Here is a 26,081-nt window from a genome sequence, read left to right as displayed (position 1 = left end):
CATTTTTCTAAGTCTACCCCATACCCAAAGTTTTTCCCCCAAGCTATCATAGTTTCTTTAACTTGCTCCTCTTGTAATTTAGTCTCTAATAAATATCCATATAGTTTTTTAATTACTTTTTCATCAGTACCAATTAAAATTTTATCTAACTCAGTCATTTCATTGTAAAGACCTATTGATTTTCTATCTTCATTATATCTAGATTGTATCTGTAAATATAAATACCAATTCATTTCTATTCCTTCTTGTTTCAACTGTTGAATAGATTTGAGTTCACCCTCTGTATTCAATATTTCAACATATCTTACTGTTTGTTCCTTTTTATATATTATTGGATATGAAAATGCTTCAATAGTTGATATCCAGGCTGGAATTTTTAAGTAGTGTAATCTTTTAACCTTTTCCCAGTTTAGTAACAAGGCCTCCCTTATATAATGTCTTCTAAAATAACCATGTGCTTTAGTTCCCTTATACCATAAAAAAGCATGCCATCCCAACAATCATGACCCTCTACATTCAATAATCTGGAATTTTTTAGTGTTACCCACTCCTTAATCCACATCAGGTTTGTTGCTTTATAATATAACTCCCAATCAGGTAGACCCAATCCTCCTCTTATTCTAGCATCTTGTAACAATTTAAGTTTTATTCTTGCTTTTTTCCCTTGCCAAATAAACTTTGACTATTTTATTTAGATCTTCAAAAAAGTCCTTGCCCAATCTAATTGGAATTGTCTGGAACAGGTATAAAATTCTGGGTAAAATGTTCATTTTAATTGTAGAGATTCTTCCTAACATTGATAGTTGCAGGTTTTCCCATTTCATCAAATCAGTCGCAATTTGTTGTTTTAGTCTAGTATAATTATCCTCCTTGAGAGCGCTACATCTAGCTGATAAGTATATCCCCAAATATTTAACCTTACTTGTGATTTGAATCTGCAAAGCTTCTTCCAACTCTTCCTTTCGTCTTAATGGTATGTTCTTTGTCAAAATCTTTGTTTTGTCTTTATTTATTTTCAAGCCTGCTACATTTCCATACTCCTCTATTCTTTCCAACAATTTGGGTGCTGTCTCGAGTGGGTCTTCAAGAATAAATACCAAATCATCTGCAAATGCTTGTAACTTGTATTCTTCTTTTTAAATTTTCATTCCTTTTATTTCTTCTTCTCTAATCTTTCTATTTAAGACTTCTAATGTTAAGACAAAAAGTAACGGTGATAATGGGCAACCTTGTCTCGTACCTTTCTTTATTTCAATAGAATCTGTCAATTTTCCATTTACCATTATCTTTGCGGTTTGTTTATGATATACCATTTGTATGGTTTGGATAAATTTCTTACCAAAATTCACCTGTTCCAATTGTAAAAACATGAATTCACGTTGTCAAAAGCCTTCTGTGCATCAAGAAACATCAAAGCCATTTGTTTTTCAGGATGGGCCTCATAGTATTCCAAAGTATTCAAAATCATTCTCATATTATCTTTAATTTGTCTCTGGTAAAAAACCATTTTGATCAGAGTGGATAAAGCTATTTAAATACGTACTTTTTGAGTCTCTCTGCTAGTATAGATGCAAATAACTTGTAATCTGAATTTAATAAAAATATTGGTCTATAGTTCTTGGTTTGTGTTAGATCTGTCTCCTCTTTGGGTAGCAATACAATATATGCTTCTGACCATGATTTAGGTATTCTGCTCTCTGATATCACTTCATTCATAACTTCTAAAAGAGGGAGAGACAAGGTTTCTTCAAATGTTTTGTAGAATTCCACTGGTAATCCATCTGGACCTGGGGCTTTTCCATTATTTTGTTTTTTGAGTGCTTCCATTAGCTCCATCATTGTTATTTTACTTTCCAACATTATTCTAGTTTCATCTGATATCTGGGGAAGATTAGCATCCTGTAAATATTTTTTAACTCCCCCCTCTTCCATTTTCTCTTGTTGATACAGCTTAGCATAGTAGTCTTGTATAATTTTCTTTTTCTCAGCATTTCCATAATGAATTTGTCCTTACTCGTCTCTTAATTGGAATATTTTCTTTGCTTCTCTCTCTTTTTTCAATTTATATGCCAACCATCTGCCTGGTTTATTTGCATTTTCAAAGTAATTCTGTTTAGTGCCTCTGATTTTTGTGCCAGTTCTTCCTTTTCCAGTAGATCTATTTTATTTTTGATTATATCCATTTTTATTTTAACATCTTTTTTTTGTGGCGATCTCTGTAACTCATTGTCTAGGGCTTTATGCATTTGTCTTTTCTTTAAGTTTCTCTTCCTTGTAGTCTATTATCAGGCCTCTAATAACAGCCTTCATTGTGTCCCAAAGGTTCTGCATTGATGTATCTTCTTTTCTATTTTCTTTAAAGAAAAAAGCCAATTCTTTTTCCATTTTCTGTATAAAATCTTTTTCTTTCAATATGATATTATTTAATGTCCATCTAGATCTTATCCTTTGGCCTTTCCATTTAATTGTGATTGGATTATGATCCCCCCATGTGCTTGCTTCAATCTCAATTTCTTGTACATTACAAATCAATTCTGTTGAGGCCCATATCATATCAATTCTGGAAAATGATGAATGTCTATTTGAATAAAAAGTATATTGTTCTTTTGTAATATTTCTTTCTCTCCATATGTCTTTTAAGTTTATTTCATCTATCATCCTAAAGAAGGATTTCGGAAGCAGTTTTCTATTTAACTTTGTTGTTTTGTGTGTTTTATAGTCCATGTTCTGGTTTACAATGCCATTAAAGTCACCCATCATACAAATATCAACATAGTTCAAGTCGGAAATTTTTTTGTGCAGTTTTTTATAAAATTCATCTTGCTTTTCATTAGGAGCATAAATTCCAATTAGGAGTATTTTTTAAAATTATCCATAATTTCCACCATCAAAATTCTTCCCTCTTCATCTGCATAAATTAATTTCGCTGGAATGTTATCTTTAATATAGAAGATCACTCCTCTTTTCTTGCAGTTCACCAGTGTAGTAAATATTTTCCCAAGCTTCCCAAGGAGATGGATAGGTCCGAATTTTTTTTAAGATTTCAAAACATAGAAGAAGAAAGAGGAGAGAACTTAGTACAGCTAATATCTGAGATATTGATAAATGTTTTAGAGATATCCCAAGAGATGATGATGGATGGCATAGATGAAGCATTTCGAGTATATACAAGATACGCAATGAGAACCAAAAAAAATTCGGACCTATCCATCTCCCATGCTAATATTCCACTGCTCTCCCTTTCCACATCGCTCACTCTGCTATCCAACTCCTCAACTTTCTTCTCTTCTTGTTGAACTTTTTCTTCAATTTTTTGAACTCTTATTTTCATATTTCATCATCCAATTTTGCATATCTTCCATTTTTTCCTTCCATTTTAGCAACTTTTTGTTCTATTTTTGAGTTTGCTGCTCTATGTTCTCAGTCTTCTTTATAATGGTATCTAACTTTTCATCCTTACTATCAGCTCCTGCTTGTAATTTCTGTATCGCTTGCATGATTGAATCTAAAGTTATTCCCTTCTCCTTTTCTTGTTGAAGCATTGACTGTATTGATCTTTGTCCTCCTGCTGGTGAGGAGGCAGGGGTTGTTGTTGTAGAACCAACAGGTGTTGTTTTTCTACTCATCTTCTAAATTTTTTCTTCTACAATCTAGTCCAGTTAATATCACAAAGATTTAAACATCAACTTATGAGGATAAAAGTGTATAGGTAAAGTGGAGGGGAAGGAAAAAAAAGGGGGGGGAGAAGAAAGAATGAAGATCTTTCACTTAAAAAGAAAAGTAAGAAAGAGAAAGGAAAAAGAGAGGAGAGTAAAAAAGAATAGAATAAAATAAAATAAAAGGAGGATAGGAAAAAAATATTCAATCCAATTTACTCATATTTAAGGCAAACCATCCATTTATGTCTAAAATCTTCAAAAAATAAGAATAAAATAGAGAGAGCAACGAAGAAGAAAAATAAAAAATCAATACTTCAAAGAGCCAAAAAAAAATATCACCATATTCCCAGCAAGATAATATAAAAATAGTATAAAAACTGCCACCAAGCTAGAAAAAAAGAATAGATTCAGTCTCTCTTTTTTTTTAAGATGAGTCTTTCGCTTTTCCTTAAGGCTTCTATTTAGTCTAAAGTAAGTTTCCAGATACTGAAAGTTCCACAGAAAACAGCTGTTCAAACAAATGTATTTCTGCCTCTCTCAGCCCTGAACCAATAGCCTTTGAGGGAATCACTTCTCTCTAGTAACAATGTTTCAAGTCCACTAGATGGCAGTGTTAATTGTATCAACTCTCAATGCTTGCTTCTTCCGTCTTAAAAACTTTTAAAAACTTTTCTTATAAATAAAATAACGCTGATATAACAAGAGTAGCCAAACCAGAAATAAAGGAGAAAAGAATCTTCAGGTCAATTAAGATTTAAGTGTATTCAAAGCCCCCCACAGGGTCCAAAATTAAAAGCATAAAAAGCGCAATAAGCCAATCCACATTGAATTACAATGAGAGTCCAGCCTGGCTTCTGAAAGGAAAAAGGAAAAAAAAGGAGCTTTAATTGGTAAACTGATATCCGCCGCTTTTCTCTCTAGTCAGCCTTATTTTAAATTAAGTTTCCAAATTCAGAGTGTTCTCTTTCCAATAGAAAAAAGGGTTTAAAAACTCTCACCAACACGACATGCTTCTCTCCTGCGCTTGCGTGTAGGGGCTGTCAGCAGCTTCAGCAGCCTGGTGGCTGACTCGCGATCGCTGGCAAAGGGGCCTTTTTCCGGATCACCAGAGACTTTGCGAATGTCTCTGGGACCACTGGATCTCCCCCTACCTTTCACCGTCTCTTTGGGACTGTTTAGACTCAGATTGAGTCCTCCAGATGATCTGAATTAGATGGCTATTCCAGAGAGATTGGAACAGTCATCTCGCTGCGACGTGAAGCCCCACCCATCTCTCCTCAGTTCTAAATTGCTTCTCTCCTTGATTAGTTTCCACCCATTGCTTCTTGTTCTACCCTCAGGTGCCTTGGAAAATAGTTTGACTATTCTAAGTCTCCGAAGTGGGGCATGGGAGGAGTCACATCTGGGTATTGTCACAACCCTTCTGCCCGGAGACTGAGGTAAATCTTGAGGCCACACCTCTACTCCTCCTCTGACTCTCCAGATTAACCTCAGTCTTCCGCCCAGAAGGAGCTAATACCTGGCTCTCCTCACTAAAGACTTAATTCTACCTTTTTAAAATTCTGAAAACTTTGAAGGTCTTACCTCCTCTCAGCGTGCGATTTGGCCTGTACACAGGAGCGGGCAGCACTCCTGAGAGGCTCCCAAGCCGCGGCAGGCGGTGGGGGAGGGAGCCCTAGGCTCCGCGTTCCAGCGTGGCTTCTTTTGCAGCCTCCACAAGATTCAAACAGGAAGAAGAGAGCGACTCAGTCGGAGTCGGCTCACGTGGTCGGGCCGCGTGGTCGGCGGTTGCCATTTTGGATTGTAGAGCGCACGTGCGGAGCGCAGCAAGGTCTCTGGGCGCAGACACCACAAGCGGCCGCAACCTCCGCCAGCAACAGCAGAGACCGGCCTGAGCTCCTCCGGTGGTCCAGGGAGGGCCGCAGCTTCTGGCAGAGGGCCGGTTTTAGATCGAGCCGCGGATTGGCGGCGTGGCTGGAGAGCGAAGAGCGGAGGGAGTTCCGAGCCTTCGCAGACAGCCTGCTAGCCGGTTTCAGCAGAGAGAGAGAGAGAGAGGAGGCAGATCAACGAACAGTGAGTAGGCCGCAATGGCGGGCAATTTAAGGAGTGCAGGACTGTCCAGGCCCGATTCCCCTAGGCTGGTAGACCCGGGCGAAGGGACTTCCCGAGGGCCCGATCCCACTGAGAGGGGCAGATCCAAGGCAAGGAAGTGCACCTCCAAGTCTCGGAGGGAGCACTCTGGGGAGGAAGTGAGGATCACCAGGGTGGCAGGCAGTAGGATCAGGGATACCATTAGCCCTTCTCCAGCCAGATCCCGTTCCCCAGTCAGGCCTGACTCCCCCAGGGATCCCCGGGGGGTTCAGCCTTTCCATGTGGTTCCCTGAGGGGGGGGGGAGTTCCCTATCAACAGGGTATCCGTCTGGATCGCGTGGAGACCTTTTCGGCCACCATTCCAGCAGCCTACAAAGGCAACGCCTGGCCCCGTAAGGCCCTCATCCCGGGGATCCAGAGCCCCCTAGACTATCTCCGGCCTACCCAGAGCTACCCCAGAGTTTCCAGGAGGTCCTAGCCAGGGCTATTGCCCAGGGCATTTCATCAGGCATGCAGCACCAGTTTCCGGGCAACAGAAGCAAGCCTGCTCGCAAATCCTCTCGAGGTCATCTAGACCTACCCGGTCCTTTCACATCCAGAGACCTCAGCAGGTTCTCCATCCACGGCTAGCGAGGAATCAGAGTCAGAGGAGGGGGAGCTTAAGGAAGTGGGCTTCTCTGATGATGAGGAAGCCCAAGCCCCAGCCATCTTGGGTCTTTTTCCCCCCTCTCTGTTCAACTGAGTAATGATCGCAGGTTTTATAACCTTAATGCTAACTTTGATCAAGCCTTGCAGGTTCCCACAGTGGACACCCCGGTGGTGAGCCTGGCATCTTCTTCACCAGTGGTGAAAGGAGACATCTCCAATTGCCTCAAGCCAGAAGACAGGAAGGTGGAGTTAGTCATGCGCAGGACGTTCCAGGTGGTATCGTGGGCAATCAGGGCTGCAGCAGCAGCATCCTTTTTTAACAGGTCCACCTTGCTTTGCAACTCTGAGACAGAACTCCAGCCTCAGATGTTAGACTGCTACAGGACATCACGAAGGTCATGGTGGCCACCCAGTTCTCGGCAGACGCCACACTGGATGCGGTAAGGTTCTCTTCCAGGGCCTTATCTTCGTCGGTGGCATCCAGACGCTTGCTATGGCTTCGCAACTGGCAGGCGGAGTTCCGGGCAAAGTGGCCCCTGGCAGGCACAGAGTACACAGGAGGAAATCTGTTTGGTCCATCCCTGGACCCTATACTCGTGGAAGACAAGAACAAGAGAAAGGTCTTCCCCTCCACGTCCAAGCGATCAGATCACCGTTTGGCACCTTACCCCAGAAGATCCAGCTTTCGGGCGCAGGAACAGGACTTCCAGCAACCGAGGTACTCTGCACCTAGGTTTCCCAGGCAGGGGGATAGGCAGTTCCCTAGGGATAGGTTCAGGTTCCAACAGTCTAACAAACGTCCCTTTCGAGGGGAGGGGGGGCGCCCCTTCCGCAGAAACAAGTGATTCGGGATCGAATCACCCCATCGGTGGCCGCCTTTCCCTGTTCGCGGATCGTTGGGCGGACATCACCACAGATGCACGGGTGCTGCAAACGGTCATGTGCGGGTTCCATCTGGAATTCTCCTCACAACCCCCGAATAGATTCCGGGTCTTTTCCTCCTCCAAAAACCCGGCCAAGCGCTCTCTCATGCGCAAGGCCATTCAGCACCTACTGGAGATCAGAGCGGTGGAGCTGGTGCCGGAGGGGGAGAAGGGATCAGGATTCTATTCCAACCTCTTTGTGGTCCCCAAGAGCTCTGGAGGGTGGAGGGCCATCTTAGTCCTGAAATTATTAAATGCTAGACTGGTATCCGCCCCCAGGACCTTCACCAAGGTCCTAGCCGTCGTGGCAGCTCACCTCCGCACCACTCCGGTCCGACTGCATTGCTATCTCGATGACATCCTAGTTTTAGCCCCCTCAGCAGCTCGAGCCGAAGGGGACTAAAGCCTCACCATTGCCACCCTTAGGTTACTGGGATTCTCAGTCAACATTGAGAAGAGTCACCTAACCCCCGCTACTAGGCTCCAGCACCTGGGAACCATCATTGACTCGGTGCGGGAGGAGGTGTTCCTCTCGGAGGAGCATAGGGACAGCATTGTCCAGATGATTCTAGAGATTCGCAGGCATTAATCTGTTCCTGTGGCTCTTCTTTCCAGGCTTCTCGGCAAGTTCATCTCCTGCATCGGGATAGTGCCTTGGGCACGGCTCCACGCCAGAGAACTGCAGTGGTTCTTCCTTCCTCACCAGAGAGACAGGACAAGCGACGCAGAGACTCCTGTCCCTGCGCTGGTGAATGTCCCCAGCCCTGTCCAAGGGCTCACTGTTCAGGGAGCCAGACAGGCTAGTCCTGACAACAGACACGAGCCTGTTTGGTTGGGGAGCTCACCTGGATTCCCAACTAGCTCAGGGGAGGTGGAGCCCAACCGACCTTCGCAAGAGCATCAACTGGTTGGAGCTCAGAGCAATACACCTAGCCCTGCGGTGCTTCAAGACGACGGTAGCCGGGAAGCACGTCTTAGTGCTCACAGACAACGTGGCAGCCAAGGCACACATAAACTAACAGGGAGGCACCCACTCCAGATCTCTTTGTGACGAGGCGGTGAGATTGGGAAACTGGGCGGAAAGGAACCTCCTATCCATTCGAGCAGAGCACATCTCCGGAGTGGAGAACCACCAGGCGGACTGGCTCAGCAGGGAGACAGTGGACCACGGAGAGTGGCAACTTCACCCCAATGTTTTCAATCGGATCTGTCAGGAATTCAGCCGTCCAGCAGTGGACCTCTTCGCCTCTCCGCCGAACACTCAACTACCGAGGTTCATATCGCGGTTCCAGACACAGGGGGCAATGGACAATGATGCCCTGCGCTGCAGCTGGTCATCAGGTCTTCTCTACGCCTCTCCTCCCCTGGTTCCTCAGGAAGTTTGTAGTAGAGAGGGCGGAGGTCATCCTGGTGGCCCCCTACTGGCCTCGGCGTCCCTGGTTTGCGGATCTGATAGAGATGTCAGTCGCCTCCCACTGGAGGATTCCCTGGGGGGAGGTGACCCTCATCCAGCGGAATCTAGTACACTTTAAACCCAGACTGGCTCCAACTGACCGTCTGGAGATTGAGTGGATGCAATTAAGGGAGGTCCAGATCTCCTCCAAGGTCATCGGGACAATCGAAGCGACCAGGAGACAATCCACCACTCGCATCTACGACGCGACCTGGGTCTCCTTCGTGGCCTGGTGCTGTGCGGCTCAGGTAGAACCGGCATCAGCCACAGTTCCACAGGTACTGGTCTTTCTCCAGGCTGGGCTGGAGAAGGGCCTCGTCCCCAGTACCCTCAGAAGGTAGGTCTCAGCCCTGGCCACAGTCATTGGGGGGGGGGGGCACCCAGTCCCTGTCCCAGCTTCCCATCATCAAGCGGTTCCTCAGAGGAGCCACCAACCTCTGGCCTCCGGTGATTCACCGCTTTCCCTCCTGGGACCCGCCCTTGGTGCTCCAGGCCCTTCTGGAAGCACCCTTCGAGCCGCTGAGGGAGGTGAGCCTCCAGCTGCTTACACTAAAGGTAGTGTTCCTAGTAGCCATCATCTCTCCAGGAGGGTGTCTGAGATTAACGCATTGTCGGACAGAGCGGATCTCTGCATATTCCACAGCAACAGGGTCGTCTTAAGGCTTGACCCAGCCTTCCTGCCAAAGGTCAATTCCCCCTTCCACAGGGCTCAGGCGATTGACCTCCCGGACTTCTGTCCAGCTCCCGCCTGCGGAAGGGAAAGATCCTGGCAGCGACTGGATATCAGGAGGGCGCTGTGCATCTACCTGAAGCGCGCATCGGCCTTTCGACGGTCAGAGGTACTCTTCGTCTCCTTCCATCCGGCATCCAGGGGAGCGAAGGTCTCCCCAGCTACCATCAGTCGATGGATTAGGCTGGCCATCTCAAAGACTTACCAGGCACGGGGGTCTTCCGTTGTCCGAGGGTATCACCGTACACTCCACCAGGAGTGCAGCCACTTCGGCGGCCTGGGCCACCCAGGCGCCTATCAAGGACATCTGCAGGGCAGCAGCATGGGCCTCTCCTTCACGGTTCATCAGACACTATCGTCTGGACGCTTTTGCCTCCGCAGAAGCATCCTTTGAGAGGAGAGTTCTCCAAAGAGTGCTAGACATTCGGGGGGACTCAGGCCCTAGCAACCCTCCCAGGGACATCTAGCTTTGGTATGTCCCAGATGTGACTCCTCCCACGCTCCACTTCGGAGACTGTCAGTTGGTCTTACCTGAACTGCATGTCTCGAAGGATGGTGTGGGAGCAGTCACTTCCCGCCCGTGTGTGCCCCGTGCAGGGTGGGCGTGAGTTTGATAGTTCCGATCAGTCAGGGACCAGGAGGGGAGTGGGGGGCGGCTTACCCTGTTCCCTCTAGATACGCCTTGACTGGACAATCGGTTAATCTGGAGAGTCAGAGGAGGAGTAGAGGTGTGGCCTCAAGATTTACATCAGTCTCGGGGCAGAAGGGCTGTGACAATACCCAGATGTGACTGCTCCCACGCCATCCTTCGAGACATGCAGTTCAGGTAAGACCAACTGACATTTTCTGAGATTGTGGATTGGGGGTTTTCATGAGCTGTAAGCCATAATCATCACAATTATGACAAATCACGGCTTGAACTATCTTGCTTTGCATGTAATGAGTCTATCTCATGTTAGTTTCACCTTTTAAGTTGCATTACTGAAATAAATGAACTTTTGCACGATATTATAATTTTTTGAGTTTCACCTGTAAGCTGTACAATTCAATTGAAAAACAATTTTAGGGTGGAAATACTACAAAAATAAAATAACATGGTTGCATAAGTGTGCACACCCTCCTATAAGTAGGGATGAGACTGTGTTCAGAATTAACCATATTCAAACTGATGTTAAATAGTAAGTAGACACCTGCCATCAATTAAAGTGACTCTGATCAAGCCCATATAAAGTTAAGCTGTTCTAGGAGGATTTTTCTGACATTTACAGGTAGTCCTCAACTTACAACTACAATTGAGCCTGAAATTTCTGTTGCTAAGCATGGCATAGTAAGTTTTGCCCCATTTATGACCTTTTTTGCCAGTGAATCATGCAGTCATTAAGCGAATCTGACTTATTGACTTTGCTTGTTGGAAGCCAACTGGGAAGGTTACAAATGGTGATTGCGTGACCCCTGGACAACTGTCATAAATACATGCTGGTGGCACCATCATTCCAAAAAATACCAAAAACCATGCATCACCAAAAATACTCCATACTCACAGTGAAGTATGGTGATGGCAGCATTATGCTTTGGGGCTTCTTTTTTCAGTCAGAACTAGGGCTTTAGTCAAGCTGGAGGGAATTAGGAACAGTTCCAACTTTTGGTACAAAACCTTCAGGCCTCTGCTAAAATGCTGAAAATGAAGAGGAATTTCACCTTTCAACAAGAATCAAGGTAATTTTGATTCTGTTGTATTTATCTGATTCTATAAACTGACCGCCCTCTGAGCATACTATTACTTCATCACTATTAGACATTCTTCAAGCAATTCTGCAGTGTTTATGGATAAAGTTTTAATGCATAATTTAATGTGTTTTTATTACTGCAGTTCTTTGCTAGCTTTCCATTTATTTTTAGAGTGCAATCACTGTACAAATAGTCTTCACTTACCAAACATTTGTTTAACAACCATTTAAAGTTATGACGGTGATGAAAAAAATAACTATGGCCTATTTATGACCTTCACAGTGGCCCTCAGTCACTTGATCACCATTATAGTCAGTATGCGTTGTCCTGTGTCTGACTTGTGCTCACGTGAGGTCACTTAACAACTTGTGCACTCCTCACTTAACAATGGCAACCGAGACTGCCTGTACTGCTGTACTAAGCAACATGCCACACTTTATGAGCACTTTACTTAGTAATGGCAATTTCTGTTGTAATCTAAGGATTACCTGTACTGTTATTTTTGTGCTATAGAAGAACCTTTATATTCTAGATCTAGTCTTACCCACCTAGTGTCTTGTAAAGTGTTGAACTACTATGTTGGATGTGTGATTAGGCTTCCATATAGTGATTAATTTAGATACTTTGGGATGCTGTAGGATAAAATACATCACTATGAAACAATAGGCACAAACATGTCCCCCCAAAATTGGACATGAACTTTGGCTTTTCCCAACGTTTCCTTGAGTGAGGGAGCCCCCCCACATACAAACACACTGGATCAGATTTAAAATCTAGTTCAATATACTCTATTCCACAATATCCAAATAAATGCCAACAACAGGTGGTAAGTGCAATGTTTGGATGAGACTTCCATATTTGGAAGGATGACTTTTCTCTACTTCTTGTTGTTAGTTGCAAAGTAGTGTCAGACCCATCGCCACCCCATGAACAGCGTTCCTCCAGGCCTTCCTGTCCTCTACCATCCTCTGGAGTCCATTTAAGCTCACACCTACTGCTTCTGTGATTCCATCCAGACACCTCGTCATCTGTCATCCCCTTCTTCTTTTGCCCTCAATCTTTCCCAGCATTAGGCTCTTCTCCAGTGAGTTCTTCCTTCTCATTAGGTGGCCAAAGTATTTAAGTTTCATCTTCAGGATCTGGCCTTCTGAAGAGCAGTCAGGGTTGATCTCCTCTGGGACTGACCTGTTTGATCGCCTTGCAGTCCAAGGGACTCACAGGAGTCTTCTCCAGCACCATAGTTCAAAGGCCTCAATTCTTTGGCACTCAGCCTTTCTTATGGTCCAACTTTCACAGCCATACATTGCAACTGGGAAAACCATAGCCTTGACTACATGCACTTTTGTTGACAGGGTGATGCTTTCTTCCCCAGGAGCAAGCGTCTTAATTTCTTGGCTGCAGTCCCCATCTGCGGTGATCTTGGAGCCCAGGAAAATAAAATATGTCACTATCCCCATTTCTTCCCCATCTATTTGCCAGGAATTGAGAGGGCTGGATGCCATGATCTTAGTTTTCTTAATGTTGAGTATCAAGCCAACTTCTGCACTCTCCTTCTTCACCCGCATCAAGAGGCTCTTTAGTTCCTCTTCACTTTCTGCCATTAGAGTGGTATCATCTGCATATCTGAGGTGGTTGATATTTCTCCCGGCAATCTTAATTCCAATTTTTGATTCATCTAGCTGCGCCTTTCTCATGATGTGCTCAGCATATAAGTTAAATAGGCAGGGCAACAATATACAGCCTTGCCAGACTCCTTTCCCAATTTTGAACCAATCAGTGGTTCCGTGTCCAGTTCTCACTGTTGCTTCTTGACCCACATATAGGTTTCTCAAGAGATAAATAAGATGGTCTGGTACTCCCATCTCTTTAAGAACTTGCCACAATTTGTTGTGATCCACACAATTAAAGGCTTTAGCATAGTCAATGAAGCAGAAGTAGACATTTTTCTGGAACTCCCTAGCTTTCTTTTCCTTTCTTAGTTTCCTTTCTTTCCTCAGCTATTTGCAAAGCTTCCTCAGACAGCCATTTTGCTTTCTTGCTTTTCTTTTTCTTTGGGATGGTTTTAGTTGCTACCTCTTGTACAATGTTGTGAACCTCCGTCCATAGTTCTTTGGGCACTCTGTCTATCAGATCTAATTCCTTAAATCTATTTGTCACCTCTACTGGATATTCACCAAGGATATGATTTAGTTCATACCTGAGTGGCCTAGTGCTTTTCCCTACTTCTTCAATTTAAGCCTAAATTTTGCAACAAGAAGCTCGTGATCTGAGCCACAGTCAGCTCTTGGTCTTGTTTTTACCGACTGTATAGAGCTTCTCCATCTTTGGCTGCAGAGCACATAGTCAATCTGATTTCTGTGTTGACCTTCTGTTGATGTCCATGTGTAGAGTCATCTCTGGGGTTGTTAGAAAAGAGTGTTTGCTATGACCATTGTATTCTCTTAACAAAATTCTATCACTGTGCCCTGCTTCATTTTGTACTCCAAGGCCAAACTTGCCTGTTATTCTGGTTATCTTTTGGCCTCCTACTTTAGCATTCCAATCCCCCATGATGATAAGGACATCATTTTGGTGTTAATTTTGTAAGGTGCTGTAGAGCTTCATAGAACTGGTCAATTTTATCCTATTCAGCACCACTGGTTGGGGCATAGACTTGGATTGCTGTGATGCTGAATGGTTTGCCTTGGATTCAAACTGAGATCATTCTGTCATTTTGGGGATTGTATCCCAGTATTGCTTTTCCTATTCTTTTATTGGCTATGAAGGCTACTCCATTTCTTCTGAGGGAGTTTTGCCCGCAGTAGTATACCTGATGGCCACCTAAATTAAATTCACTCATTCCTGTCCATTTTTGTTTGCTGATTCCTAAGATGTCGATGTTCAGTCTTGTCATCTCTTGTTTGACTGCGTCCAGCTTGCCTTGATTCATGGATCTTACATTCCAGGTTCCTAAGGAGTATAGGTCTTTACAGCATCGGACGTTCCTTTCACCACCAGATACATCCACAGCTGAACATCCTTTCGGCTTTGGCCCAGCCGCTTCACTCTTTCTGGCGCTACTAGTACTAGCCCTCTGCTCTTCCGCAGTAGCATATTGGACACCTTCCGACCTGAGGGGCTCATCTTCTGGCATCATATATTTTTGTCTTTTGGTACTGTCCATGAGGTTTTCATGGCAAAGATACTGGAGTGGGTTGCCATTTCCTTCTCCAGTGGATCACGTTTTGTCAGAGCTCTCTGCTATGACCTGTCCATCTTGGGTGGCCCTGCACGGCATAGATCATAGCTTCATTGAGCTACGCAAGCCCCTTCGCCACGACAAGGCAGTAATCCATGAAGGGATTTTGTCTACTAGCATGTTAATTTCTGTTGGAGTGATACAACAGAAAAAACATTTTATTCTGAACTTGGAGCTAAATAGCCCACTCAGTACATTTTGTTAGAACATTTTGTGTGGCTTGTAATCCAATGGAACCTAACCAAAATATTTGACTATTCTGTCATGTGAGCAGAACAATAAATAAAAAACTAGCATCCCTAGTTTTCATCCTGGGATCACAAAAGTAGTGTGGCAGCAATCCATACCAAGTGCTATCTGTGCTTAATCTATAGAAAAATTGGCCTAGTAAACAGAACCACAGTTAAGACCACCTTTTATAGTCTGTCTGCACAAGCCATCACAGAACTGAGCCAGCAAAAGAGCAAAAGATTGAGTTCTGTATATTTCACGAACAACATAAAACAATGACAGAAACAAAAAAATAACAAACACAGAACAATTACAAAAACACACTTTGAGTTTTATTCCTAATGTACATGTGCAGTCTACATTTTTATATCTGGTAATCTTTGTGAAGAAGAAAGAAAAATATACAGGGACAATATTATTATGAGTAATATTAATTAGCCAGGAGACCACATTGCAATTGCCAAGTAGTAGTTTGGCTGCCAGTTTACCAGCTCGGTTCACGCGCTTCCCAAGGTGCACCACAGGAGGGCGAGCTGGCTTCGCACCAGAACAAAAGATGAGCTGCTCTTCCTGCAGTGTCATCCTAGGCCCACTCCCTTCCCCAGAGCCGCGTCATAAACAGGTGCTGCAAATGGGAAGGTTCAGAGCCAGCAGGAATCTGACTGCCTGCACAGAGCACCAGCTCATCTCCCTGCTGAAGTGATACTGGTTTATCTACTCACATAAAACATGCTTTTGAATTGTTAGGGGGACAGAAGCTGAGGTGAGTGACAGGAGCTTGCCCTGTCACACAGTGTTAGGACTTGAACCGCTGGAGCAGAGACCATCTCCAGTGTCATTAAGCCACTGAGCCACCACACTTCATCCATTACTTTTCTCATACCAAAGAATTTTAAAGTAGCACAGTATGTCACAGAGTAGAGGACTTTCCTTATCTTTCTGTAGTTGGCCATCTTGAATTACCTATAATATGCTATCATGTGACCTCAGAACCAACATACCAACTAATTCCAGTAAGACTGTGCCCCAATAGAATAGTCACATATTAGGATTGTTGTTTGGCCTTTCTAATAAGCTAAGAGTGATGGAAGGTCTAGCCCTTATTCAGTCCTACCGGTAGTAGCAGGTAACAAAATTCTCTTTTTTCTACTTTGCCGCCATCCTTAACCCCCCCCCCCCAAAAAAAAAAAAAAAAACCCCAAACAGAACATTTTACCCTGCCTTCCGTTGATGTACCACTTCAGTGGATAGTCTTCTGGATAGTTGGTTGGCATTTAATTGTGTCTGTGTTCTAATGTACTCTTGCAACTTCTGTTTATATTTTGTTTCAGGCCTGATGGACATCAGAACAACTTGAGGAGTGCTGCATATGAAGCTCTAATGGAAATTGTGAAAAATAGTGCCAAGGACTGTTATCCTGCTGTCCAGAAGACAACTTTAGTTATCATGGAACGGCTGCAACAAGTGCTCCAGATGGAGGTTAGCTTGGATGGCTGAAAGATGTGCTTGTTGATGATAGTATCCCCCAAAATGGTTGATCTCCAGAACAGGAAAGCTCAACTTATGGAGTTGTGTATATTATGTTTTGTTTTGCGAGTGTTTTGCATGCTTTCTGAGATTCCTGTAAAATTTATTTTGCTAACATTGAAATTAAAATATCTATTGCTGGAGGAAACTATTGCCTATATTGGGACTTTCCTGTAGTCTGGTCATCACTGTTATGTTCTAATTAAACATAGCACAAGTTCTTAAACCAAACAATGTGTTAGAAAGATGGCTATGGATATCCTCATTCAAATGCACACCTAAGATCAGAATCTGTTCTGACTGTAGATCTTAAGATTCCTAATCAAGTTAATATTATATACATATGAGTTCTTCAATAGCTATAAAAAGCTTTAAAGAACATTTCAAATGCTAAACAGTATTTTCTCTCCAGTCGCATATTCAGAGCACAAGTGACAGAATCCAGTTCAATGATCTTCAGTCTTTGCTATGTGCTACATTGCAGGTAAAAAACTTAGTATTTATTACTTGATTGTAAAGATGTTCCAAAAGCACATAGTATAAGAACTATCAGTAATATTCAAGAGAAAACAGATTTATATTGGACTTTCTACAAATTGAATGCCCCATGGTTCAAGCTTGAATTTGTGAAAAACAATGGTACATAGAAAATGAAGCAATACAAATGGGTTTATTGTTTAAGAAATGCAACAAATACCTTGGATATATACCTCTCTTCAACTGATCCCAGAGGTTGCATCTCTCACAGCTTTAGCAAAGAAATTTAAGGGTTTTTGCACAGATAAAGTCAGTCTATTCTAGCTGATGCTCAGGTAAAGCTAGCAAATAACTGTCATTCTTCCATTGTATTTTGCTAGATACTAAAGAAATTAGGACTTATTTCTAAGCTAAAAAGAATTTCTCAGAGTCATCTACGGTGGAATAGGTGATAGATAGTTGTCATTAAAGATTTGCTTGTAGATTTTTCCAGTTGCATAATTCATGTCTATTCACACGATAAGAAAAAAAAAATTGACTGACTAGAAGTGAAATGGGGGTGGGTGGGTGAAAATAGCATTACAAGAAAGCTTCCCATAAATTTTCATCTTACCTTTCATCAAACAGAATGTCCTTCGTAAAGTCCAGCACCACGATGCTTTGCAGATTTCAGATGTGGTGATGGCATCTCTTTTGAGGATGTTCCAAAGTACGGCAGGATCAGGAGGTGTCCAAGAGGATGCCCTCATGGCTGTTAGCACTCTGGTAGAAGGTAAATGCTTTGCCTACAGGAAGGGATGTTTGTTTTACATTGAAGTCTCTATGAATATATTTGGGGACTGATATATTGCTTCTCGACATAAGAATGTAAATGTAGAAGAGACTTATGGGATAAGGACTGGGTGGGGCAGATCAGTTGATACCAGAAAATTATATGGGCATTTTAATTGGTAAGGATTCCAGTACAGATAAAAAAGATACTGATGTGATGCTATGGAACAAGTTCAAATGAGTTCTGTCTTGATTATGAACATGTAATACTTACAAATGTTCATAATACAGGTAGCCCTCAACTTAAAACAGTTCATTTAGTGACCGTTTGAAGTTACAATGGCACTAAAAAAAGTGACAACTGTTTTTCACACTTAACAACCATTACAACTTCCCCATGGTCACGTGATCAAAATTCAGATGCTTGGCAACAGACTCACATTTATGACGGTTGCAATGTCCTGGGGTCATGTGATTCCCCCTTTATACCCTTCTGACAAATAAAGTCAATGGGGAAGACAGATTCATTTAACAACCGTGTTGCTAACTTAACAGCTAGTGATTCACTTAACAACTGGCAAGGAAGGTTGTAAAATGGGGCAAACTCGCTTAACAAATGGCTCATTTAGCAACATAAATTTTGGGCTCAATTGTGGTTGTAAGTTGAGGACTACCTGTACCATGTAAAGTGCTCCATACGTAATAGCTGACAGAAAGCTTTGCAAAACAATTATTTTGCTGTCATTAGATTATTGTGCAAACTGCAAGATATAAAGGAATTTATTTCTTATGTTATTTTATTTTGTAATAGTACAACATAGCAACAGAAGACATAAAAACACATTCGTGACTTTCATTTCTGAGAATAGTACAGTACAGGGAGACAGGAAGTGATATAACATATTTGAACAAGAGCTTTATAGAGAAAGAGAAGAGACTTTAAATTTCTCACTGAGAATTAGGGTTCATATTAGTTTGAATCTTTTTCCTCCAAGATGGTACTTGACTGCAGCAGTTCTTGTTCTCTTATGAAAGATTCCACTAAACACAAGAAAACTTCTCTTCAAATAAATGGATGGAAACTGGATGTGAAAAAAATATCTGTTTTGGATCTAAGCTTACTTTTTAATCTTGTCATCTGATCAAATCCCATTGACTGGGCTATAATAGACTGGTCCAATATGAGAAGGCAGAATTGTTGACATACAGAAAGAAAGAAAATTACCCTGCTCCCAATTTCCTTACAAAGTTTAACATAAGAAAGTGTAGTTGATTTCTTTAAAAAAAAATCCAAGGTGAGGTCACTTCTATTCTTGATTCATGACTTTGGTTTTTCATTGGTAAATATGTGCCCTGGAATTCTCAACATTTTGGTGGCTGAGGGCAGTGATTATTGCTAGAGTTATGATGCAGAGAAATTAAGAGATGTTAATATATTTATATTTTCTTCATCTTTTTTCCTGTTGTGGAATGGGAATAACTATGTTAAACACTATTTACTGAATATTTGTAGCATAATCGGTGGTCCTAGGATTACTAAAAGAAAAAATGAATTTACATCCCTAGAGTTTTAAGAGCTGCAAGCCTATCTTGGCTATGGATATTAACTTCTTAATTTTAGATCTCTAATAACTGTTTTTTAACCTTTCATTTTGCTCAGTGTTAGGAGGGGAGTTTCTCAAGTACATGGATGCCTTCAAACCTTTCCTGAGTATTGGTTTAAAAAATTATGCTGAATATCAGGTAAGGTCCTCCTCTTTGTCTCAGAGAGCAGTTGGGATTAGTTTGTGTCTGTATTCAATATTATGATATGAACTCCATGCCTTGACATTTGGGATTAGGTGAGATTGGAGAGAATTATGGTATTGTTCTTTTTTTCTTACAGTGTTCTTAAGATTTAGCAGTAATTTTATTTCTGAATCAATTAAGATAGGTAGTTGTCAAAACATATACAGGTAGTCCTCAACGTACGACCACAATTGAGCCCAACATTTCTGTTGCTAAGTGAGACATTTGTTAAGTGAATTTTCCCCCATTTTACGACCTTTCCTGCCACAGTTGTTAAGTGAATTGCTGCAGTTGTTAAGTTAGTAACATGGTTGTTAAGTGAATCTGATTACCCAATTGACCTTGTCAAGAGCTGCGGTGGCGCAGTGGTTAGAATGCAGTACTGCAGGCTACTTCTGACTGCCGGCTGCCTGCGATTTGGCAGTTCGAATCTTATCAGGCTCAAGGTTGACTCAGCTTTCCATCCTTCCGAGGTGGGTAAAATGAGGGCCCAGATTGTTGGAGGCAATATGCTGACAATATGCTCCATGATCCCAATCAGAATCAGATCTATTTCATTAGCTGTGGAGTTTTATTTTATTGGAGACTAAATCGAAGAATAAGACAGCCAGTTTGGGATAGTGAGTTCTAGTTCAGCTTTAGGCACAAAGACAGTTGGGTGACCTTGGGCTAGTCATTCTTTCTCAGCCCTCAAAAGGAACCAATGGCAAACTGCTGCTGAACTACAAACATAGTTGTCTCTCCCCACCCCACCCCCTTTTACAGATTTGCATTTAATGGTTAACCAAAAGCTATGGGTCAAACATGACACAGCCCACTAAATGGCACCAAAGGACACAATTTAACAGTGAACTCAGTTTATATAATTTCGTAGAATCTAAGGGGGTGGCTGAAGGGGAAAAAGGAAATATGTCTTGAATGGTTTGTTTATATTTGGTTAGAGAAATATTTTAAGAAGGCTAAAGAAAAGAGAGCTTAAAGGGGTTAAGCCAAGAAATTGTTAGAAGCAATGGCCATCCCATTGACTACCCATTATTTAGAATAAATAGAATAGTTTGGTTACAGCAATACAATAAGATGAGATTGCGAATGGAAAAGATTTTCACCACTTATTTAAAAAAGGAGAGGAAAACCCTGATATCAAGAGAGAAGAAGGAAGACGGAAGAAAGAAAAACCGGAGTCAGACGTCCTTAATCAACTGAATCCTCTGGATAGAAAATTAATGAAAAAACTACAAAGATATAACACAATCAGAGAGGAAGACGACTTAGTGACAGAAGTGTCTGATTGTGAGATAAGGAAAAAATGAAATATTTGGGGGACTATTTGACAGGGTGCAACAAAAACATTTCAGAACAACCATAATAAATCATGGAAAAAATAAAACAAGAGCTTGATAGGTGGAGAAACCTAAACCTTCATTGGCTAAGACTTATCAAGACAATAAAAATGAATGTTCAAATCAAGATGAACTTCTTATTCCAAATAGTACCAATTCCAATCCTAAAACGAAAGCTTGCAGGATTGGCAAAGAATGATTAACAGCTTTATATGGAGAAAAGTGGGAGAAAACCAAGAGTATGATTCAAACTTTTGCAAGATTCAAAAGAGGCAGACTTCCATTTTCTAATTTTAACTTATATTATTCTGTATTCTGGTAGCATCAAGATCTCAAGAAGTAATAGTACCACTACTAAGGCCACACTTGGAATACTGCATCCAATTCTGGTCTCCATGATGCAAAAAAAATGCTGAGATCCTAGAAAGAGTACAGGGAAGAGCAAAGATGATAAGGGCTCTGGAGGCTAAACTGTATGATGAACAGTTAAGGGAACTAGATATGTCTAGCCCAGTGGTTCCCAACGTGGGGGCCACACCCCACGGGGCAATTTGATTTTTAATGGCAATTTTTACCTTGTTTAAACCACGTTAATGGCCTTTTAGGCTTCCTCTGTGTGAGTAGAGTTCACTTTTTGAGAAAAGTAAGAATTATATGTCACGGGGGGCATCAGGATTTTAGAGATGCTTAGGTGGGACATGGTCAAAAAAAGGTTGGGAACCACTGGTCTAGCCTAATAAACAGAAGGACTAGGGGTAACATGATAGCTTTCTTCCAGTACTTGAGGGGCAGTCACAGAGAAGACGGGACTTATTCTCCAAAGTGACCTGTGGGAGGAGTCACTGCTGGGTTATTCTTGACAAGGATATAATTTAAACCCTTTGTAATTAATGATGATGGATCGTGGCTTCTCCTTGAAGTATACTTCTTGAATAAGCAAAAATAAACCCGAAGCATGATCTAATAAAAAACATTTTAATATAAAACAAAATAAAAATACAAACTTGCTAACTGAATTAATTACATCTTGGCAGAGCTACGTGCCTCCCTCCCTTGGCAGGCAAACAAAAGAACAGAAGTGAAAGTTAAGAAAGAATGTGTGACCTGCGCAGTAAATCATTGCAGATAAGACCTTATGACCTGCGCAGTAGCTCTTTCATTTCAGCTATTTAGTTCAGACTAGCAAACAATTTAACGCAGTGACACCCCTTCTTTTGCTAGTTGAGCTGACATCATCAAATCATCAATTAAGGCACATCTTCTTTCGCAGATACTCGTGTTGACAAGTGGTTTGTTAAGCATGTCAGCAATCTGATCATGTGTAGAAACATATTGCAATTTAACAAAACCTTGCTTAACTAATTGCTTTGTGTTTTGATAACGAATGTCAATGTGTCTGGACCTAGAACCTGTGAAATGTGACTCAGAAATATAAACCACCGATTCATTATCTTCCATCACGGTGATTGGTCGAATCGGACGTGTCCAGATATCTGCGATCAAAGCATCAAACCATGTTAGAGAATTACATGCATCTGAAACACAAGCATATTCAGCTTCAGTAGATGAACAAGAAACAAAATTCTGTTTTCTCACTTGCCAGTAAACAGGACATCGAATTTAGGAACATCATGTAACCTGAAGTACTTTTGCGTGATTTCTTATCACTTGCCCAATCAGAATCTGCATAACAACATAATTCTGCATAATCAGTGTGTGTTGGTTCTAGCAATAACTTCATGTGTTTAGTGTGCTTCAGGTATTTGAATAACTTCTTAACGCATGTCCAATGAAATTGTTTTGCTTTACCTACGTGTCGTGACAAGAGATTAACACTAAGTGCAATGTCAGGTCTGGTCCAACTACTAATGTGGGGCCTTGGAGCTCAGGTGGGCCTTTTTGTTACATACCTGTCTCCCTGCTATGTTTTATTGGCCCTGCCGGAGCTGCTGGATGTATTAACTGGTTTGGCAGTTGATTTCCCCAGGCTCATGGTCCTGGGGGATTTCAATCTGCCTTCCATTGGCGAGACATCAGAGTCAGCTCGGGAGTTCATGGCTTCCATGACAGCTATGGACCTAACTCAGTTAATTCAAGACCCCACCCATAATGGGGGACACACGCTCGACCTGATTTTTGTATCTGGGCAGTGGATGAATGATCTAGATTTAGGGGATATTTCTATTCAACCCTTGTCATGGTCTGATCATTTCCTCATCAGGCTTTACTTCCATAGTGCTACCCCTCCCTGCAGGGAGGCGGAACCGACTAGATGGTTCCGCCCCAGGCACCTGATGGACCCCGAAAGGTTCCTGATGGAGCTTGGGACTTTTCCTGAATCCCTTGCTCACAACTTGACCGAAGCCCTAGTGGAAGCCTGGGATAGGGCTGCCGCTGGGGCCTTGGATCGTGTTGTGCCTTTGCGGCCTCTGACCCGGTGTCGATCCCGGATGACTCCCTGGTTTACCAAGGAGCTCCGGGAGATGAAACGCCGGAAAAGACGCCTAGAGAGTGGCTGGAGGGCCAGCCGGTCCGAATCTGATCGAACACTAGTAAGAATTCATATTAAATCCTACTTATTGGCGATAGAAGCGGCAAAACGGCAATATTTTTCCGCTCTTATCACGTCCGCAGATAACCACCCAGCCACCCTGTTCAGGGTGACCCGCTCCTTACTTAACCAAGGAACTGGGGAAGACCCCTTGCAGGGTAGGGCTGAAGAATTTGTTCAGTATCTGCAGGATAAAATCGCTCAGATCCGGACAGGCTTGGACTCTGACTGGGTAGATTCGGGCGAGCCGACGGGGATGAATCTTGAGGAGACAATCTGGGATGGGTTTGACCCTGTGACCCCCGAAGGCATGGACAGGATTATGGGGAGACTCAGTGCGGCCACTTGTGTGCTGGACCTGTGTCCCTCTTGGTTAATTTCGGCTTCCCGGGAGGTGACACGAGGCTGGCTCCAGGCGATTACCAACGCTTCATTGAGAGAGGGGTTCTTTCCCACCGCCTTGAAGGAGGCGGTGGTGAGGCCCCTCCTCAAAAAGCCTTCCCTGGACCCAGCTTCTTTCGTCAACTATCGTCCGGTCTCCAACCTTCGCTTTGTAGCAAAGGCTGTCGAGAGTTTGGTAGCACGTCAGCTTCCCCAGTACCTGGATGAAGCTGTCTACCTGGATCCGTTTCAGTCGGGTTTCAGGCCCTTGTACAGCACGGAGACGGCATTTGTCATGTTGGTGGATGATCTCTGGCGGGCACGGGACAGGGGCTGTTCCTCTGTCCTGGTCCTATTAGACCTCTCGTCGGCTTTCGATACCATCGACCATGGTATCCTACTGCGACGACTCGGGGGGTTGGGAGTGGGGGGGCACCGTTTTACTGTGGCTCTCCTACCTGTTGGATCGGTCGCAGTTTGTGTTGACTGGAGGTCAGAGATCGACCCCCAGGCGCGTCACTTGTGGGGTGCCCCAGGGGTCGGTTCTCTCACCCCTCCTGTTCAACATGTACATGAAACCGCTGGGCAAGATCATCCGTGGTTTTGGGGTACGGTATCATCAATATGCTGATGATACCCAACTTTTCATCTCTACCCCAAACCACCCAAACGATGCCCTCAACGTGATGTCCCGATGCCTGGAGGCTGTGCGGATCTGGATGGGGAGGAACAGGCTCAAGCTTAATCCCTCCAAGACTGAGTGGCTGTGGTTTCCGTCATCCTGATTTGTACATCTTGTTCCATCTTTGACAATAGGGGGAGAAATTTTAACCCCCTCAGAGAAGGCTCGCAATCTGGGAGTCCTCCTGGATATGCGGCTTAGTTTAGAAGAACACCTGACGGCTGTGACCAGGGGGGGCTTTTACCAGGTTTGCCTGGTACGTCAGTTGCACCCCTTCCTGGATCGGGATGCTCTGTGCACAGTCACTCATGCCCTCGTCCTTTCTCGCCTGGACTACTGCAATGCTCTCTACATGGGGCTGCCCTTGAAGAGCACCCGGAGGCTTCAGCTGGTCCAGAATGCGGCCGCGCGGGTTGTCATGGGGGTATGTAGGTGCTCCCATGTTACACCCCTTTTAGGCGGCCTGCACTGGTTGCTGGTTGTTTTCCGGGTGCGATTCAAGGTATTAATTATCACCTTTAAAGCACTCCATGGCTTAGGCCCAGGGTACCTGCGAGACCACTTACTGCCACCAGTAGCCTCCCACCGTCCAGTACGATCCCACAGAGTTGGCCTCCTCAGGGTGCTGTCGGCCAGGCAGTGTCGGCTGGTGACCCCCAGGGGGAGAGCCTTCTCTCTGGGAGCGCCTTCCCTCTGGAATGAGCTCCCCCCGGAGCTTCGCATAATCCCTGACCTCCGGTCCTACCAACGCGCCCTAAAAAGTTGGCTTTTCCAGCAAGCCGGCCTGGCCTGTTAATTTTAACTTATTTTAAATGTATTGGTTTTTTTAAAAATTCGTTTTGTTTTTGGGGATATGGATTTAATCTTTTTTTAACTTTTGGGATGTGTGTTTTTTAATGTTGTACGCCGCCCTGAGTCCTTTTGGAGAAGGGCGGCATATAAATCCAAATAAACCAAACCAAACCAAACCAAACCAAACCAAACTAATGTACAACAGTGACCCAATGACTGAACGATAAAGTGTTTGATCCTCAAACTCAGGACTTGGTTCATGTGTCAAGTTGTGAAAATCTGTTTGCATGGGTGTCTTTGTTGTGTTAGCATCCTTCATGTTGCAATGATGCAGAATGTGGTCAATTTTCTCCTCTTGTGAAAGACTAAACCCTTTCCGTGTTTTGTCAATCTGAACACCTAAGTAAGTGGTAATATGACCTAAAGATTTCAATGTGAAGTATCTCTGCAAACTTTTAGCAAAAATCTCACTCATTTTCTTATTTGGACCAATATAAACAATATCATCAACATAAACAAGAATTATCTCCTATACATTGTTAGATCTTTTTGTGAACACGCATTCATCAGTTTCGGACTTAATGAAGCTCATTGAATTTAGTTTGTCAGTAAGACATAAGTACCACATTAAACCTGACTGTTTCAGACCATAAAGACTTTTGTTTAGAAACCAGGTATCCCCTTCTTGCTGTCGGAATCCTGGAGGTCCTCTCACGTAGATCTCTTCATCTAGGTCAGCATGTAGATAAGCCGTGTCCACATCAAACTGGAAGACATCTAAACCAAGAATAGTTGCAGTGGTTAAAGCAATTTTTACACTCTCAGTTCTGACTGTTGGTGAGTAGGTGTTTGTGTAGTCCTCAGGATAACGTTGAGCGAAACCCTGAGCTAAAAGTCTGGCTTTGTATAATGACTCACCACTCGGTTTCTTCTTGATTCTGTAGACCCATCAAATGCCAATGACTTTTCTGTTTACTGGAGGTTTTGCAGGTGTAAATACATTAAGTTTCTTTAAACTGTCCATTTCATCCTGCATTGCCTAATACCATTTGTCTTGCTCTGAATCAGGAA

At 43.2% G+C, this 26,081-nt stretch overlaps 1 protein-coding gene across 3 annotated transcripts in view; it reads left to right on the top strand.

Moving 5' to 3' along the window:
* Positions 1–26,081, top strand: part of LOC309400678 (importin subunit beta-1-like) — a gene marked incomplete at its 3' end in the record, with an annotated part of 160,078 nt that overhangs the window by 88,878 nt on the left and 45,119 nt on the right. For all 3 annotated transcript variants that reach the window (XM_081969275.1, XM_081969274.1, XM_081969276.1), the window contains exons 13-16: positions 16,033–16,180; positions 16,641–16,712; positions 17,333–17,477; positions 19,137–19,219. In XM_081969275.1, coding sequence (XP_081825401.1) covers positions 16,033–16,180; positions 16,641–16,712; positions 17,333–17,477; positions 19,137–19,219 — 448 coding nt within the window. The remainder of the gene's footprint in view (positions 1–16,032; positions 16,181–16,640; positions 16,713–17,332; positions 17,478–19,136; positions 19,220–26,081) is intronic.

This window comes from Natrix helvetica (assembly GCF_964273705.1).
Source record: "Natrix helvetica genome assembly, chromosome: W".
NCBI classification, from domain to species: domain Eukaryota; kingdom Metazoa; phylum Chordata; class Lepidosauria; order Squamata; family Natricidae; genus Natrix; species Natrix helvetica.
This window is presented reverse-complemented; position numbering and strand designations above follow the sequence as displayed.